This window comes from Mesoplodon densirostris, chromosome 16 (assembly GCF_025265405.1).
Source record: "Mesoplodon densirostris isolate mMesDen1 chromosome 16, mMesDen1 primary haplotype, whole genome shotgun sequence".
In the NCBI taxonomy this organism is placed as follows: domain Eukaryota; kingdom Metazoa; phylum Chordata; class Mammalia; order Artiodactyla; family Ziphiidae; genus Mesoplodon; species Mesoplodon densirostris.
Window position 1 is genome coordinate 32,966,353 of NC_082676.1, and position 17,920 is coordinate 32,984,272.

At 46.0% G+C, this 17,920-nt stretch overlaps 1 protein-coding gene across 1 annotated transcript in view; it reads left to right on the forward strand.

The window, feature by feature from the left end:
- Positions 1-17,920, forward strand: part of CDS2 (CDP-diacylglycerol synthase 2) — a 54,460-nt gene that overhangs the window by 28,587 nt on the left and 7,953 nt on the right. Inside the window, exons 2-7 of the mRNA XM_060077923.1 lie at positions 9,885-10,021; positions 11,303-11,399; positions 12,156-12,253; positions 14,319-14,458; positions 16,165-16,223; positions 16,866-16,948. Of these exons, the coding sequence (XP_059933906.1) occupies positions 9,885-10,021; positions 11,303-11,399; positions 12,156-12,253; positions 14,319-14,458; positions 16,165-16,223; positions 16,866-16,948 (614 nt within the window). The remainder of the gene's footprint in view (positions 1-9,884; positions 10,022-11,302; positions 11,400-12,155; positions 12,254-14,318; positions 14,459-16,164; positions 16,224-16,865; positions 16,949-17,920) is intronic.

A 17,920-nucleotide genomic window follows, 5' to 3' on the forward strand; every position in this document is an offset into this window, starting at 1 on the left:
GGAGAAGAGGAATTAAGCATGACTCCCGGGTTTCTGGCTTAGGCAGGATATAGATTGTGGTGCCATCAACTGGCTAGCTAGGCACTTGAGGATCAACAGTTTCGTGGGTAATGTCAGCAGTTCTGTTCAGATATGTTTGAGATGCCTGTGAGAACTTTCTAGTGGAGATGTCAGTAAGTAGTTGGAAATATAGCAGTTGGGTCTGGCGCTGGAGGAGAGGTTGGGGTTGGTGATACAATCATCAGAGTTGTTGGCGTGGTATTGGTAATTAAAGGCAAGGGGCTGGATGGTAATACTTAGGGGAGAGAGTGTAGTGGGTCCAGAATTGAGCCCAGGGCCAGATCAACATTTAGAGGACAGGTAGAGGGAAAATAGCACAGGAGACTGAGAGCAGCCAGTCAGGTAGAATGAGAACCTGGAAAGTATGTATCGTGGAAGCTGAGAGAAGAATATTGAAGTGGTCAGCTAGATCTAATATTGCCAAGAGGTGAAGAAGACCTGCATAGGATGAAGACTGGAATGTCCATTCGATTTGGCATCTTTGAGGTTGTTTTATTTACTTCATGTGTTAGAAATTTTAGACTCATTTTAGTCCCCAGAGCCTGGGCCATCACACTTGAGGGCACATTGGTTTTTCTCTGCTGAGGTACTGGATATCTGAAAGTCATATGCAGTTGAGCTGACCAAGCACTCTTTTTTTTAACCTTTGTATTAAAGGAGCTTTTCAAAGACAAAAGAGAATAGTTTAATCAATTTCTTTGTACCCATTGTACAGAAGGGGTGCGATAAACACACTTTTTTTCCTTTTAATGATCGGTTTTCAAAAGATGATCTGGTGTCCCAGCAACCTTCAAAGGTGGTCTCTGTGGCTTTGCACAGTTACCATTATGAACTCAGATTTTCATATTTTTGTGTTTAAGTCACTTTTGCTTTGTTATTTATTTTAATGCTCAAATTGTCCCATCTTTGATCATTAGGAGTATTATATTTCTTAAAAGGCTTTCTCATTTTCCTATTTCATCTTTTCCCAGGGATCTTAGTGGTTTATCAAAAGCTATTTTGCATTGTTGCTCTCGTAATTTCTTCTACAACTAATATGGAAATTTGGGGATGAGAACACTGTTAATTTCTTGTTCCTCAGTATATTTGATTGGCACTTATTTCTATGACTGTTGGCTATGAATCAGGAATAGTGACACTAAAAAAAAGTGACACTATACTATTCCAATACTGTAAACAGCTCAGGGTGCTTGCCCACCCACAGGGGCAGGGGAGCTTGAGGCATGAGATACTGGGGACATTAGCTCTCATGTCCACTTACCTTGTCTAGTAATCTTTGTAGTAAGAACTGTTGGAGATGCATGACACTGAGGTGGGTACTGGATGTCGGTTTATAGTTTAGGGGTTCATCAGATGTGGAATCCAGTAGCTGGTCCTGGTTTCATTTTCTGGCTGAGGTCTAGGGAGTACACTTGAGCCCAATTTTGAGATTGCAAATATATTTTTCTTTCCCATCGTATTAGATCTTTTGGTAATATTTGATAAACTTTCTTCTTTGTAAGAGCCTTCTTCTAATAAAGAAGAAACTTTAAAAAAATTAGTTTCTCCCCCAGGATGGACTCATTTTTTCTTAAATACTAATAGATATGCCTGACTAGGTAACTGATGATAAGAGGACCTATTGGACTCCAGCAGGGCTTCTAATTTTTGGTGTCTTGCTTTGACTCTGGAGGACAGTGGAAAACATGTGGTATCATTAGAACAGAACTGTGGGCAGAGCCTCCCAGGAGACAGAGGTGATTTTTCCAGCGCTGGTGGTCTCTATCCTGAATTAAGTAATGTCTTTTGATGATGATTGGTACTAGGTTAGAGTTGTATGCTTGTTCTTTTAGTAAACCAATACATTTACTCCAGAGGGAGGCTTTAATGGGGGGAGGTAGGAGAGTGTTGGGAGAAAGAACAAACAGAAATTATCCTATGTCATCCAAACTCTTGGTTTAATGTATGAGAGACCAGTTTTGAGGAGGTTGGGACCTAATCCAGCAGTGTCTGTCTGAATTAGAAAACCTTATATTTAAGCAGGCTGCATCTTCCTTTTCTGAACTCCTTCTCAGACATACCTCTATCACAAATCCTGTGCTTCTTTGAGTCCCCTCTATCACTTATGTATTTGGCCACAAATGACAGAAAACCCAGAACATCACTAGCTTACCAAGATAGAAGTGCCCTTCCTTCTCATATAATAAGCAGTCCAGGACCCATACCACTTTTGTCGTGCTACATAGTTGTCCTTGATGGTCTCCTCCTTTTATCTTGTTGCTTAGTCATTGGTAATAGGTGGCTTTCACATCATGGGCCAAGATGGTTGCCAGAGCTCCAACTAGCCTTTCCACATTCCAGTCAGCATGAAGGAAAAATGGTAGAATTGCACACAGCGCTTCTGCTAACATCTCATTGACCAGAACTGGAAAATGCAGTCTTGGTTCTAAGCTCGGTTAAAAATCAGGGCTTCTGTTCTAAGAAAGAAGAGGATATGAACAGTGGGACAATGGGTTGCAACCCTGTAATGCCTCATATAGTGCTTTTAAGAGCGTGGAAAATGTTGAATTGCTGTATGTTGCTCGGCTATCTGCCAATCTAGTAAACCCTGGGCCCTCTCCGAATGATTGGCTGTGGCTGCTTAGGCAGATGTGGTGAAACTTACTGTCTTCTCTGTAGGCACCATGCCAGATGTAGGGGGTACTGTGGTGAGGAAGTCAACATTTCCCCATTGCCCCCACCCAGGTTGTGGTCTACAAGAGGAGACCATACAGTGTGGGGTGCATTCTTGAGGGAGGATGGGGGCCACTGGGACACATGGCAGAAGGTTTGGAGAGAAAGGGATCTCTTAGCTGAGATCTGAAGTAAATTATAATTGGCCAGAAGAGAGATGAGTTTCTGAAGAGACTGAACAGAGACTGTTCTAGGTAGGAACAGAATGAGCAAAAGGCCTAAGGTAAGAAAGTACAGCCTGTTCTAGGAACTGACTGTAGTGCAGAATGGCTGAGAGAGACGAGGCTGGAAGGGTATACAAGACCATGATCCCAAAGGGGCTTGTAGACCATTAAAAAAAACTTTAGATCTGTCCTGTAGTTTAGTCTATCCTTTAGACTAAAAGGATAGAGGTGGAAAAATCACCTCAGTTTAGCCCAGAGAGCTCCAGGAGGAGTATTGCACAGGGAGTTGACGTGGTCAGATTTTCTTTCTGGAAGGTCCTTGGTGCAGTGTGAAGAGTAGAGTGGAGGTAGGAATAGACTAAGGCCGGAGATGAGGTGGCTGGTTGGGCTGTCACAGTTATCCAGGGGGAACAATGTTGGCTTGAGTTAAGAGGGGTTTACAGGCAAGGGGAATGAATAGATGGAGCTAAAAGCTGCTTTGGAGGTAGTGATCCCAGACCCGTTGGTAGGAGCCAAGGCAGGAAGCACCCAGGGTGATGGCCACCTTTCTCACTTGCCAGTTCAGGGGAAAGGGAATGAATTTGGTTTCGAACACACAGAAAATTTTAGGTGTCTTTGGGACATCCAAGGTGGGGACATCCAGTATGTTTGGATGTGTGGGTCTGTAGCTCAAGAAGAGGCAGTTAGAGGCATCAGAGTGAATGAGATTACTCAGGGAGAGTGGGCAGTAGAACAGGAGGAGTGCCCAGCACAGAACCTCGTGGAGTCCCTCAATTAAGGGACAGGCTGAAGAAGAGGAAGCTGCCAAGGAGGAGCTGGCTAAAGAAGGCCTGGCTAGAGAGGCAGGTGGGAAACCAGGAGGATGTGCTGCTTGGAAGCCAAAGGAAGAGTGTTTCTCGATAATAGCATCAAAAGCTCCTGCAAGGCTGTGCCGGTGGTGGAGGACTGGGAATGCCCGGGGATGAAGGTGGCTTGGTGTGGCTTGAGGAATGAAGGTCAGTTGAGGGAGGAATGAAAGCCAGTCAAGGGTGAAGGTCAGTCAAGGGAGGGGGATGGGGTGTTCAAAGCTCTTCCCAAAGGTTCATCTGTGAAGTGGGGAAGAGGGTGCTTTCCTTGGATGAGCCTGTTTGAATGGTGTAAATGAGGGCCAGGGGTGAGGGGGAGGTGGGAGGACAGAGGGGAGGGAGGGGAGATCAGTGGAGCAAGGTCTCCCAGGAGGGGGAGGAAAGGGGATGGCAGCACGTGGGAGGCTCCCAGTGCTGGTGTCCTGGGAACAGTTGTCCTCCCACAGGAGCCCTATCTGGGCCCAAGACTGGCAGTGGTGTGTTCTCTGCAAAGACCCCTGTGGCTCATTGTAAATAGTATTGTCTGTGGGTGAAACAGTTCAGAGCCAGTTAGGTTTCAAAAAGCTGAACCTCCCGCACGTGTGTCTTTCCGTGTCCTCTGGAGAGCTCTTTGGTGTGGAGGTACTTTAAGGAAGCAGTCCATCTGGAGTAGTTCTGAATGCATTTTTTGTGGATCACATTACTGATATGAGGCTTTTGAAGGCAGGATATGGCCGTGCCAGGGATGATTCTAAACTTTCAGAGCCAGGCTCTTCCCCTTTGATCCTTTGTTCAGACAATTGAACTTGTCAAATGAGGTTAGCATTAGAAAAAGCTAGAAATATTTTCTTTGCTGTTCCAAACACTAAACACGCACACACACACACACACTTTTTTTCCCCCAATAGGAACTCAGATGAAAGCCTACTTGGCTTTTTCAGTAAGAAGGACACATAGGTCCCTTACACTCATATTAAGGATAAACCTGTCTCTGGTAATTTCTTTCCTTACAAGTGGGGGGGTCGATTTTCCTGGCAACTGGCCACAGGGCTTGTTTAAGAAGATGGCAGGCATGATACTTAGTGGAAAGGTTAGGCTCAGCCTGAATGATTTTCCTCCAGGACAAGGTTTGTAATTTGCATCTACAGCAGTACAAAAAATAGTTTGTGTAAGTTGTGAAGTCACTCAGTAAATGAAACTTACGAGTTTTAATGCAGCTTAGTATTCTCTAAACTGCTTGGGTTCTCTCTAGGGTTTTCTAAGTAGATTATAACAGTGAAAATGAGTCCTGCGGATGCTGTTCCGGACCAAGCCAGGTCCCTTCTCAGGCCAGGAAGCCAGACCTTGACCACAGGGACCTCCCCTCTCCCCACCATTACTGCTTCTGGCCCTCCCTCGCTGCCTTCTCTTGCTTGTATTGAAGGAAGCCTTCTGTGCTGTTCTGAGCCCTAGTTCATTGGTGTCTGGGCGGCTGTAGGAGGTTGAGGGACCCTGGCAGGCCGGTAGGGGAAGCCTTTCATGCATGAGTTTCTCTAAGAATGTTGACAGGTCTTAACCTGAGCCCTTGGTACCCAAGACTCTCCATGTGTCCCTCACCTGAAGTGCTTCTGCCTTTCCCTATAGAGTCTTAGTGAACCAGAAGGAAGGAGGCCTCAGAGAGAACTTTTTTCCTTTTAAAGCAATGCTCTTGTTTCCTGTTTACACCAGCACCACAATCCCCTTGAGAAATGGCTGCTGGACTGTGGGAGGATGGGCGGTGACTGAGAGAATCTGAGAAACAGGGTCTGCCCTACTCAGCCTCTGATCTGGGCCCTTGGGTTGAAAAGAAAGAAAGGAAGGAGGAGGGGATGCCTGGGAGCCGTGCTGAGACAGCTTGAAGCAGCAAGGCAGCCTTTCCTCGCCACTGTGTTCTGGCCCCAGAGCTACTGAGCTGAGTCCTCAGACCCACCAGTCAGCAGGGAGAGGGGATGAGAGTGGGCACTAGTCTGGCCCTGTTGCAAGGGCCACACGAGCTGGAAATCCAAGTGGGTTCTGTCATATGCTCAGTGCAAACAGACACTGTGGTCCATGGTAGCTTAAGTAGAATTAATTAGCTCATTAGTCCAACAAATCTTCGGGTGCCTGCTACGTTCCAGGCACTGTTCAGTGCAGTGGGAATCAAGGAGACCACAGTCACTGACACACCACCATGTCCAACATGTATGTGATGCTTTTACCATGTGCCCCAGCTTGCACAGACTCACTCAGTTATATACCTGTGCTGATAGAGCCCTTATAAAGCATGCACAGGAAAGGAAAGCTGCATGAGCTAAACAGAAATAAGTCCTAATGTTTCCTCCCACACCTCAGTGGACTGTGCTATACACATCCCACGTCAGGGAGCACTGCCGTGTACTGCTGCCTGTGTCTCAGACCTCCACCTTTCATGGGAGCTTTGAGAAGTGGATCATTTTTGAGTTGGGGCCGCCTCTTGGATGAATGGAAAACAGGAAAGAGGAAGCAAGGCAGGCAGATGCTGAGCTCACAGAATTGATTAGCCCAGGGCCCCAGCAAAGCCTGATAACCACCATTCTTTCACCACTCTACCCTCCTTGGGAAGGGTGCCCAGGTTGCCTGGGGTAGGTGTTTAGGGTTCTTGGGCTCCTGTCCTGTGTGCCGTGGTCAGCCTACTGAGGAGTGGGTGTGGGTGTGGGTGCAGCAGGTGCCTGTTGCTATTCAGTCCCTTTATAGTTTTAATAGACTTTCACTGATGTTGCATTTGATCATCCCAACAACCGTCTGAGTGTGTGTGTGTGGGGTCCTTTCCCCAGTGGTAAGACCAGAGACTGGAGGCCTGTGCTGAGTGTCATGAGCACCAGGGCTGGGATTTGACTGGCTGCCGCCGCCGCCTCCTGCAGAAAGTCTTCCGTGGCGTCTGCCTGTCTCACCATCCCCTGGAGGAGCAAACCAGTGAAGCGCTTGATGTCTCTGACTCTTGGTCCTGTGTGTGCCACTTTCTCCTGGGTGAAAACTTGGGCTCCAGGTTTCTGCCTCCTTCTGGGCCCACTATGGAAGCTGCTGCCAGCATTCGCCTCCTCACTCGGGCATGAGCAGCCCAAGGGGAAGGCCCTGCCCGTGCATGGGGAGGAGCCAGAACACCGCAGGATTCCAGGTTCTCCAAGGTTTCTGTTCCTTGCCCTGCTTTCTCGACATCACCTGGAGGATAGCTGGCCGACTTGCCCCGCCCCGATCCATGTCTTCCCAGGCTGTGCTCTTTCCTCCCGCACAGGAATTTGCCCTTCTGCCTTTTTTGGCTCTGTTTCAGCTTGTGGGAGAGTGGCTGTCTGTGTAGGTGTTTGTCTCCTGCTCTGAGGAGACCTCCAGGTAAGGGCTCTGAGGATGCTTATTCAGGACACTGGAGTGAGTTACTTGCTTACAGGCAGGTGACACCTGGAAAGTTAATCTCCTTCAGGCTTGTTTCTTTAGGGCATTTACTTCATTTCTTAGTTGTTCATCCCAGGCCCCCTGATGTCTTGACAGTAACAACAGTCACAGCGTCTTTGTAACATTTCTCTCTGTCCTTTTACTACTTTCTGCTTCAGGATACCTCTCTTCACTGCACTTCTTCCTAGCAAGGAAGGAGAGGAGTCGGATATGGCGATATCCGGGCTAACGTTCGTAAAAGGGCCTGCAAAGTCCAGAGACTTAGTACCGAGCCGGAGCTCCCTGCCCCTCCCATGCAGGGGCTCTGCCTGGGTTCCTTCCTGCCCTTCCTAGCCTGGGGAACCAGCAGCCTTTGTGAGTTTCCTTGACAACAGGATGGATAAGTTAAAAATAAACTGTGCTAGGGCTTGTGTGTGTGCATGCACGCGTGCCTGTGTCCTCTGGCCTGCTGTGCTCACCTCAGTCCCTGTGGCTTCTAGATACTCCTGGAGAACATCTGTGGGAAGCCTTGGTGGGGCTCTGGTACTTGCATTTTGAAGCCCCTTGGTTGAGGGGTCAGATCTAGATAATCCCACAGCATCGTTACCTCATATTCCTGATGGTAGCTGATGGGGAGGGGATGATAATGTTAACGTGAAGAATGGAAAGCTGTTCCAAATGCCTCAGTCTTCACGCAGTCTCATCAGAGAGGGATAATCCCACATTATCCATGCATTTCAGAACCTTGTGGGGCAGTGGAATAGGACATAGCTCTGGGTGGGGGTTTGGTTAAATCTTTCTAGGGAACCACTACCAGATAAGGAGGGTCCTTTCTGGGCTCCTTTTATTAGGTGAGGAAGCAGAGTACAACACTTGGGTGACTCGTCCAGAGCCACTGGCTAAGCGTGGCAGAGTAAGGAGCACTGACCCCATCATCGGAAGTTGTGGCCTTTCCCCTCAGATCCTACGGATGAGGCCACCTCCATAAGTTCTTTCTTTTTTTTAATTGAAGTATAGTTGATTTACAATGTTGTGTGAATTTCTGCTGTACAGCAAAGTGACTCCATAAGTTCTTTACCAAAGCCTGCTGTCCCTGTATCAGCAGTTCTGCAGTAGTTAAAGCCTCTGTTTTGTGGTGTTGTCACAGTTGTAAGTTAATTTAGAAACAGCTGTCTCTATGAGGGCAGGGGCAGCTTTACCACACCTGGAATTAATTCCTCTCTTCCTCCCACCATCCTTCCATATATTTGTAAGTATTTTATGTAAGTATCTGTGTGCCAGGCATGAAGATATCCTGAGAAAAAGGTGTTATAATCTTTGTCTTTAGGGACCTTATGGTCAGTTGGGGCAGAAGACAATTATAAAATCTCCCACCAAGTCCCCGTTGTGGCCAGTGCTGAGCCGGAGGGAGAAGGTCTGATTGTAGGAAAGGGAAGGACTGAGGTGGGGCGTGGGGGTTAGAGAAGCCTGGAGGAACAGGTTAGTGACACAAAGTTCTTAAATCTGGAACATATTAAAAAAAAAAAAAAAAACTACTACAAATCAATAGAAAGGAAAGCAAGAAAACTCAGTAGAAAACTGGCCAATGACTTGACAGACACTTCACAGAAGACGATATCCAAATGGCCAAGAAACATGTGAAAGGATCCTCAGTTTCATATATTTCTTAGTCATCAGGGAAATTCAAATTGTCCAATTTGAAGAAAGATATAACTGTTTTTTTGTTTGCACATGTATGTAATGAAATCTTTGACACTTTGGTGAAACCTCCTTTTGCCATTTTCAGTTTACTTTATTCTGAATCTCTTACTGAAGAATAAAATGGATTCCGAGATGCTTAAATAAAAGGAAATCTAGTGGGATGAACACACTGAAGTCAGAGGCCTGGTTAGTAGGAGATTTGGGGCCAGCCATCGAATTTCTCAGAGCCCCTGTTTCTTCATTTGTAAACAGGAATCTTTCTGTCTTCCTTCCCTTCCTCCCAGAGCTGCTCAGATGTTCACAGGTGTGGGAGATGCTCTCAAAACTGTGAAGGGCTATTCAAATTCTGTGTAGTATTGTTACTCTGATTCCAAGTGATTTGATTTCTCCTGCACCTCTTCTCACAGCAGCTATTCTAAATTCTCCTAAGAAATAAAAGCTCTGAGTGGAAGGATGGTCCCTAGGATGCAGAGCAGCCTGCTCCATGGTACTCTGGATGGAGAACCTGTTGCTGGCATGGCTCTGGTCCCTTCACACAGGCTGGGGAGCAGGGTGAATTCCTGCGAGCATTTCCTTATGTGGCTGGGGCCTGGTGGCAACTCTGTGAGTGACATCAAAGTGTCTGCTGATGCCCAGGCCTGGTGGCAGGGAGAAGGCAGTGGTGCACACCAGTCCTGGTGAAGCAGAGACTCGAGTTAGTGGTCCCATAGGGCTTCCACACTGAGTGGGGCTGGCTTCCTTATGGGGTGTTGTTGTGAAGTCTGGAAGTAACACCATGGACTTTGGGGAGCCCTGTTGTGGGGGGCAATAGCCTGAACACCCAGCTTTCCCTGAGAGAGCCCGGCCTGTCTTGGTGGTTCTGAGCGTCCATAGCTTGTGGCAGAGCAGGGGCTGCTCCCTGTGTGACTTAGGTGTTGATGGAGAGGGGTTCTCAAAGGTGGTTGGGTCTGTTTGGATGTCTACACCCAGTATCCTACTCAGCGCTTGTGACCTTTTCCTCTTCTGTTTTTCTGCTCTGTAGGAGTCGGAGGCAGAAGCAAAAGCAGATGGAGAGACTGCATCGGACAGTGAGAGCCGAGTGGAAGCTGTCACCCTACCAACCTCTGTAGACGATACCCCAGAGGTCCTCAACAGGGCCCTTTCCAACTTGTCTTCAAGGTAGCTTGGCCTAATGATGCAAGTGCTTGCTGGGGGCTTGCATTGTCTCCAAGTGCCATGGAAGACCCGAAGCCCTTAGAGAGCCCACAGTCTTGTAGCAGGAGCCCACATCTGTTAGAGTGTGAGGTGCAGGCCTGCCCGCTTTCATTAGCCACAGTCTCCCCTGCCTTTGCCTAGGGCTCCGTTGAGTGTCATCTAGTGCTTAACAGTGACTACGAGCGCCGCCTGGGTGGATCTGGCCTTGAAGGGTGCTCTAGGCTGTCTGGGAGGTGCTGTCTAAGGAGGAGGAACGTGTGGACATGGGGGTGGTCACTGACACAGCACATGAAGATGAATGATCCTTGGGGTTTGTGACTAATGGGCAGGTTGCTTTACACGGAGGAGCCCAAGTTCCTAGTTAAGAGTTCAGTTTTCCCTCTCTCACACACATACATTGTGGACATTCCTTGAATTTTCCTATAAGAATTGAGAAACATCTCAACTTGGGTGAATTCAGGGTTAAAATTTTGGTCCCTTGAGATTCTGGTCCTTCTGACACCGGCTGCGTGGGCAGATTAAAAAGGCAAACTATAAGACCCCAAACATTATGTAAGAGTGTTCCTGGGCATGCCTCCCGCACGTTTGTCCCTTTGAAAGGCTATATTGTGCAGTGTTTACGGGCATGGGTTCTGGAGCCAGACAGACTCCCAGGATTCAAATCTCAGCTTAAACACTTCACAGGTGTATGAACTGTGCATCCCTTTCTTCATCTGTTATAAAAGCTAGTAGTGTTGAGGGTTGAATCAATTAATACATGTAAAGTCCTTATAGAAGTGCCAGGTACATAGGTATGGTAGCTATTATTACAACTGTGTTTGATACTGTTATCACCATAGCGATGCAGGGTCAGAGCAATGTAGGATTCTGCTGCAGGAAAAATGTTCATAGTTTTTTCCTCAGAGAAGCCCATAGAAGCCGTCCAAGTAGATACAGAAGTAGAGGGCATTGTTCCCTTGGGTCTTTTGCCTGATTCCTTCGTTAAGACACCAGCTGGGTGTGCTTTTCTGTGGACCTTGGAGCCCTTGCTGAGTTTCGTGTGGATGATGTGATGGCTCTGGCGGCTCTGCTCCTCCCAGCATGTGGCTGCTGGGCTACTGCCTCTGTCAAGGTGAAGGACATACTCCTGGAAAGGATTGACCTCAGGGCCCTCTTGACCCAGGAAGAACCATCCCCCTTGGGTTTGTGCCTCAGTTCTTTCTGGGCTCCTGACATGTTTTCTCCTTCCCCTCCTCTCTAACTTAGATGGAAGAACTGGTGGGTGAGAGGCATCTTGACTTTGGCCATGATTGCATTTTTCTTCATCATCATTTACCTGGGACCAATGGTTTTAATGATGATTGTAAGTGCCATTTATATGCTATTTTATAGTTTTGCCTTCACTTTTCCCTACAGGACTGGTCATTTTAAGTGCCAGGTGTTGGGTTGGTTCTGGGAATCACTTGGGGTCCAGGCTCTTCAGACCATATCTGCCTTAGAATAGCTGTGATTTCTCACCTTCCAGCAGCCAACTGGAGGGCCATTTGTGTGTGAATTAAAGATCACTTTAAAATTTGATTTTATTACTTCAGCTCTTTGATCAAACTGGGACCCTGGCTATGATTCTGTGTGACTCTTGGTTTTGTTTCTTGTTTTCCTGGAGTCTCCCTCCTAGGTTTTAGGACTTTTTTGTTAAGAAATCCCAGTCCACAGTACTTTGCTGTTAGTCTTCCCACTGTCATGGGCAGGGTCAAATGACTAACAGATGAGTGCTGAGCAGAGCAGTTGGGACTTTTCAAGTATGTATTTCTATTCAAAGTCAAGAATGGAAGATATTGAGTCCCGAGGTGGGGGGTTGTTCTACAATAAAAAGTTAATTGAAGTTTCAGAAGCATATATTTATTGTGAGAAATTGCATCTACTCTGTGTGACTTAAAGGGCCTCACTACCCTGTGGGGTGGTGTGAGAGAGAAAGGAGGAGAGCAGAATCACTGAAGGACTGACATTGTTCTTAAATATAGTGGTTTTTCTTGAAGGCCCATGACCTGTTGGTTTCTGTTTCCAAAGATCGTAAGAATTGGGGAGTTGACAAGTGTTCTAATTCTTTTGTGTCCTGCAGGTGATGTGTGTTCAGATTAAGTGTTTCCATGAGATTATCACTATTGGCTACAATGTCTACCACTCCTATGACCTGCCCTGGTTCAGAACCCTCAGCTGGTAAGCTCTTTAGCCCCACAGAAACCCTTAACAGATTTGGACAAGTGTTTTGTGGTAGGTATTTACAATCATGGTGGGAGGGAGGCTGTGATGGCCATGGACCTTCACAGCGCCTTTGAGACCCAAGTATTGGATAGGCCGGACTGTATGGTTGGCCTTTGAGGAGCGTTTGAGTAGTTACCCAGAGTCTGGACTCTTCCTCAGAAGAAACCAGACCAGCTGCATCTGTGACCGTGTTTGCATCAGTATTTGGATTCCTTAGACTCTGCACAATGGCCCCCCTTTTCTAGATCAGTACATTTGTCATGCTCTAGTATCTCAGCATCCCACAAGAGTCATCTGGGAGTTGTCAGTGCTGGTGTTGCTGTCTCTGGCACTTGACCTCCTCATCCTTAGATGGTTGAGACCTCGTCAGTGCTTTTCAAACTGTGGTTTTGGAGCCCTATTTCCTCGGAGGCTCCTCGGGTGCCATTGGGCAGGAATGAGACTAAGTGCAGGGGATCTGGGCTCCTTGGAGGAACTCTGCTTTCTCCTCCTAGGAAGGGGCTTGGCTTTTTCTTTTTTTTGGCCACGCCACGCTGCATGCAAGATCTTAGTTCCCTGACCAGGGATTGAACCTGGGCCCTCAGCAGTGAGCGCACAGAGTCCTAACCGCTGGACCACCAGGGAATTCCGGGCTTGGCTGTCTTGAAGCAAAAACAGGATCAAAACGTATAGTGCAGATGATGTTTGAGACCCCTTCCTGATCTGAAACTCGCTGCTGTATTGACCACACTCTTCTCAGGTGGTGACATGTGAGCAGAGTACTGTGTAGTCCTGAGAAGACTTCGGGCAAATACAGACTCTTCTCACCCTGCTGTGCTGGGTCTCGGGCATTGATTTCATTGCTTACCAGGCCAGAGAGTAGTGTTTTGGGCCCCGGCAACTTGGTTATGGCCAAGGGAGTTGATGTGCTTGCACTTGGCCTGTACACATCCTTCTGAGAGATGCTTCCTCATCATCCAGCAGCACAAGCTGCCTTGCAGTCTCCACAGGGCCTGTGCTTGCCACCTGGGTTAAGATGTAGGTCTCTCTTGTGGGTCTTCTATAGCTGGAAAGCAATGTTATGAATTTTGTTAACATACTCAGGATGTCTGACCCCTGACTCTGGTCACTGTACAAAGGAAGTGTTTTTCACATAACAGAAAACAAACCCAGTATGGGAGTTCTTGAACTTCCACAATTAAAAAAAAAAAAAGAAAAAATGGAAGAGAGAAGCTCTCCCCTCTCTTCTCTGTCTGGATCCTTGTTGAGTGTTTAGAGTGGGGCTGCTGGTTCCCATACTGAGAAATACCAGTGAGGCCACAAAGGTATATGAGCCATGTCTTCTCCCTCCTCAGAGCTCCTTCCAGTAGAGGAGAGAGGTTATAAACAAATGAAGAGTTAATGCTAGTGAAAGGTTTGTGTGTCAAAGCCAGGCATCAGAGAGGAAGACAGTCTGAAGCATAATTAATTGCTTAGTGGAAGGAGCAAATACTTTGTACTATAGAAATAAATGCAGGGGAAGCAGATATCATGTTAGGTCATGCAAGGTTTTTATGAAGAAAATGGTATTTGAGCAACGAGTGATAAACTGGGTAAGCGAAGAGGATGTTCCAGGCCGGGAAAAGAAGGGAACCAGGCAGACAGGTGGCAAAGCCAGAGAAGTCCATTTTGATAGGTGTGCAAGGTTTGTGTCAGGAAGAGTGGATGTAAGGCTGCGGAGGCAGGATGAGGTGCCTTTCAGAGGGTTGTCTTACAGTTTGAGTGTTAAGTTAGGCCTGGTAATGCTACAGAAGGGGCAAAAACTTGAGTCCCAAGTTTATGATAAATGGAGAGTGAATGAAAGCCACAAATTTCTAGATAAACGTCTCACCTGCAGTGTCACCAGAGAACAGGAAATGGTGGTCTTCTTGTCCCTGTGTGAGCTGCCCCCGGGGGTCTTGGGGGTCAGGTGGACCTCTGGTCCTCGAGGCTTTCTAACAGCCTCGCTTTAAAGGAGAGGCCACATGTGCTCCCCTTGGCAGTGACCTGTATTCTTTTACAGGTACTTTCTACTGTGTGTAAATTATTTCTTCTATGGCGAAACAGTGACAGATTACTTCTTCACTCTGGTCCAGAGAGAGGAACCTTTGCGGATTCTCAGTAAATACCACCGATTCATTTCCTTTACTCTCTATCTAACAGGTATGCGTCAAGCAGCTCACCAGTTGTTGTGTATGTCTTGTTTTTGCATGTCTGCTGAGCTGGGACATTTCTTGGTCAATGTAAGGTTTTGATGACATTAACTCTGACCACTTAGGGGAGCAGAGCTAAGGGTTCTGCCTTACGTGAGCTGTAGCAGCTCTTTACTAAGAGAAATGAGACCAAGGGGCTTGTGTGGTTGTGGAGGCTGAGTTTGTGCCACCTGTCCTTGTGTTCCAGCCTCTGTTGGAGGACTGCATAGCATGGTCTTGTCCTGACTGCCCTCTTGGCAGAGATTCTGCAGTGTGACTGAAACAAAAACCGCCCAGGAACTTGTATATAAAAGGGGACATTGCACTGACATATACACTACTATATATAAAATAGATAACTGACAAGAACCTGCTGTATAGCTCAGGGAACTCTATTCAGTACTCTGTAATGACCTATATGGGAATAACATCTAAAAAAGAGTGGATATATATATATATATATATATATACGTATAACTGATTCACTTTGCTGTACAGCAGAAACTAACACGCATTGTGAATCAACTATACTCCAATAAAAATTAATTTTTAAAAAAGGGGCATTGCAGTGTATTAGAAATTTTATTGATTTGGGTTTTAAAAGACCTGTGACTTCAAAGGAGCCAGGAGCTTACTCTTTGAATCTCAGTTAGCTCTTCTGTAATCTAAAGCTAAAACAGGAGCATTACCGTGAGGATTTGATCAGATACATTGCAACTTGACAAACAGTAAAGTGCTCTGTCAATCTAAACTCAGTTAAGACTGTACAGTAATGCTAGTAATGCGTTCTTCATAGTTACCCTCAAAGCCAGTTTGAGGCATGTGAGAAATTGTTCTGACATAATAAGTTTCAGTCTTACCTGTTGTTCATCAGCTTGATGGTAATACTTGGCTCTGTGAATGACACCTGGCTATTAAAATACGAAGTCCACTTCCAAGAGGTCTGCTGTGTTGAGGATAGAGAGCATGCCTCAGAGCCTGGGAGTAGCCCCACAAAGGGAGGCCAGGGGTCTTGAATAGTGATGTGCTCTCTTCTGGGCAGGGCTGCTTTTGAGGGACCCAGCATACTTATGGGTAAAATCCCTTTTCTTCCTGGAGAGTTCGGTCATATGGGTCAGTAGGAGAGAGATGCAAGGATGGCCTTGGCCCCGTACCAGATGGATCCCCCTTCTGCCTGTTCTTTAGGACAGAGGTTGGCAAACTTTTTCTTAAAAGGTCCAGATAATAAATATTATAGGCTTTGGGGGCTATAGGGTCTCTGTTGCAGCTCCTCAGTTCTGCCATTGTAGCGAAAAAGGAACCCTGGACAGTATGTAAACAAATAGGTATGGTTGTGTTCTAATAAAAGTTTGTTTATGAAAACAGGCAGCTGGCCTGACTGTTGTCGGCCCCTGCTCTAGGATCAAAACATTTCTATCTGGTGAACAGTGTCCTAAGTTGAGTGTAGTCTGCAAGATTTTAAAATATTGCCTTCCTTTAATTGTCTTGAAGGAGTCATTTTTTCCTTCTGACTGCTTATCTGGTTTTATTCCCTTGGGCTATGAATTTGTGCCCTGTTTAACTGCTGCCAGGAAGTTAGCAAAGGACTGCTTAACACAGCTAAAGGAAATGACTAGGACAAAGATAAATGCAGAATGTGATTCATTTTGCCCTTTCTCCTCCTCTTCCTCAAACTAGGATTCTGCATGTTTGTGCTGAGTCTGGTCAAGAAGCATTATCGACTGCAGTTCTACATGGTAAGGGAAATATGCGCGTCAGTGTCAAAATTCTTGGCATAAGTGAAATTCTGTGGAAACTCCACAGGCCTCTCATCCTTTCTGTGATAAATCATAACCCTGGAATGCAGTCTGTTCTTATGCATCTGGAACCTAGAGGATGAAGGAGGCATCCCCAGTGAAGTTTGGTGGCTCTTTATCCACCTAGACCCAATCACTGTTATGTGATTTACACCCTAAGTAGTCTTTGCCCTCTGGACCTGAGGGTGGCCTCCAGGTAAGGCTCAAGGTGAAGCTTTAGGCATTGCCCATAGATATCCTGCCTGCTATATCACTCCCTCAACCTAAAAACATCCCCTCTCTGAGTGTCCTAAGCACTCAATAAATACTTACTAAGAAAATGAGAAGTACCCAGACTTTGGAGCATAGAAGGACTAACTAGTGGGCCATATGGGCCCTCCTTTTGATGGCAACTGTAGCTGGGGAGCATAGTTCTTCCCAGAGGCCTGTTCTATACCTTTTTCACTTCCTGTAAGACAGGTACAGAAGCAGATATCTTTCCTACCTGTTTCTAAGCAATTTTCTATTTGGTATTAAGGGTTATTTGAAGTTCCTTTCAAGCTAAACTGTTAGGTAAAGTTTATCCTTTATCTTCTTTTGCAGTTTGGCTGGACCCATGTAACATTACTGATTGTTGTAACCCAGTCACATCTTGTTATCCACAACCTGTTTGAAGGAATGATCTGGTGAGTGATGTTGGGGGGGGGGGTTTCCTTATATTTTGTGGGTGTTTTCGTATAGGTGGGCTGAGAAACCCTGATGAACTGTCTAAGCCAGAGGTTCTCACCTGAGCTACATCAGAATCCCCTGCAGGCCTAGTTGCAACACAGGTTGCTGGGCACCCCCACTCCTGAGTTTCTGCTTCAGTAGCTATGGGGTGGGGCCTAAGAACTTGAATTTCTAGTACATTCCCAGGTGATGCTGATGCTGCTGGTTGGGACCTACACTTTGAGAACCACTGTTCTAGACTAACAGGTGTAGGGATATTTAAAAAATCAAAGGCAATGCAACTATATGGCAACAAATTTGAAAATCTGGAAGAAAAAATCATGATTTCCTGACAAGAGGTCACCGAATAAAAATCACAAAGAAGAAAACTTGAATAGATAAGTAACTATAAAAGAACTTTGAAAATTGCATAAGAATCTACACCTGGAAAAAATGACCAATGATAGCAGCTGAGTTTTATCCACCCCTTAATATTAAATCTGATAAAAGCATAGGGAGGGAGAAACAAGAATGATAAACTGATTTCCTTTATGATTATAGATATACTATTCTAAATAAACTATTAGCAAATGGAATCTGGCAATGTGTCAAAAGAATGATATACTTAGTAGATTTTATTCCACAAATGCAATAGTTTCAGCAGGAAATCTATCATCATTGATAGAAATCAGTAGGCTGACTGAAGAAGCTATGCTTTTAGTGAAAATGTGAAGGCATATGCTCATGTATATGAGGTGCTAAAGTACTGTGATTAAGATCCCAAACTGTGCCTCTGTTTCCTGTTCTCAGGGTGAAGGTACAGTTAATACCCACTGCCTGAGGAATAAATTAGTAAAAATATGTAAAGTGCTTAGAACAGAGACTAGCTCATCTAAATGTTCGCCTTAGGGCATTATTATGTTTAAAATAATGATAATGGCCTGAGGAGA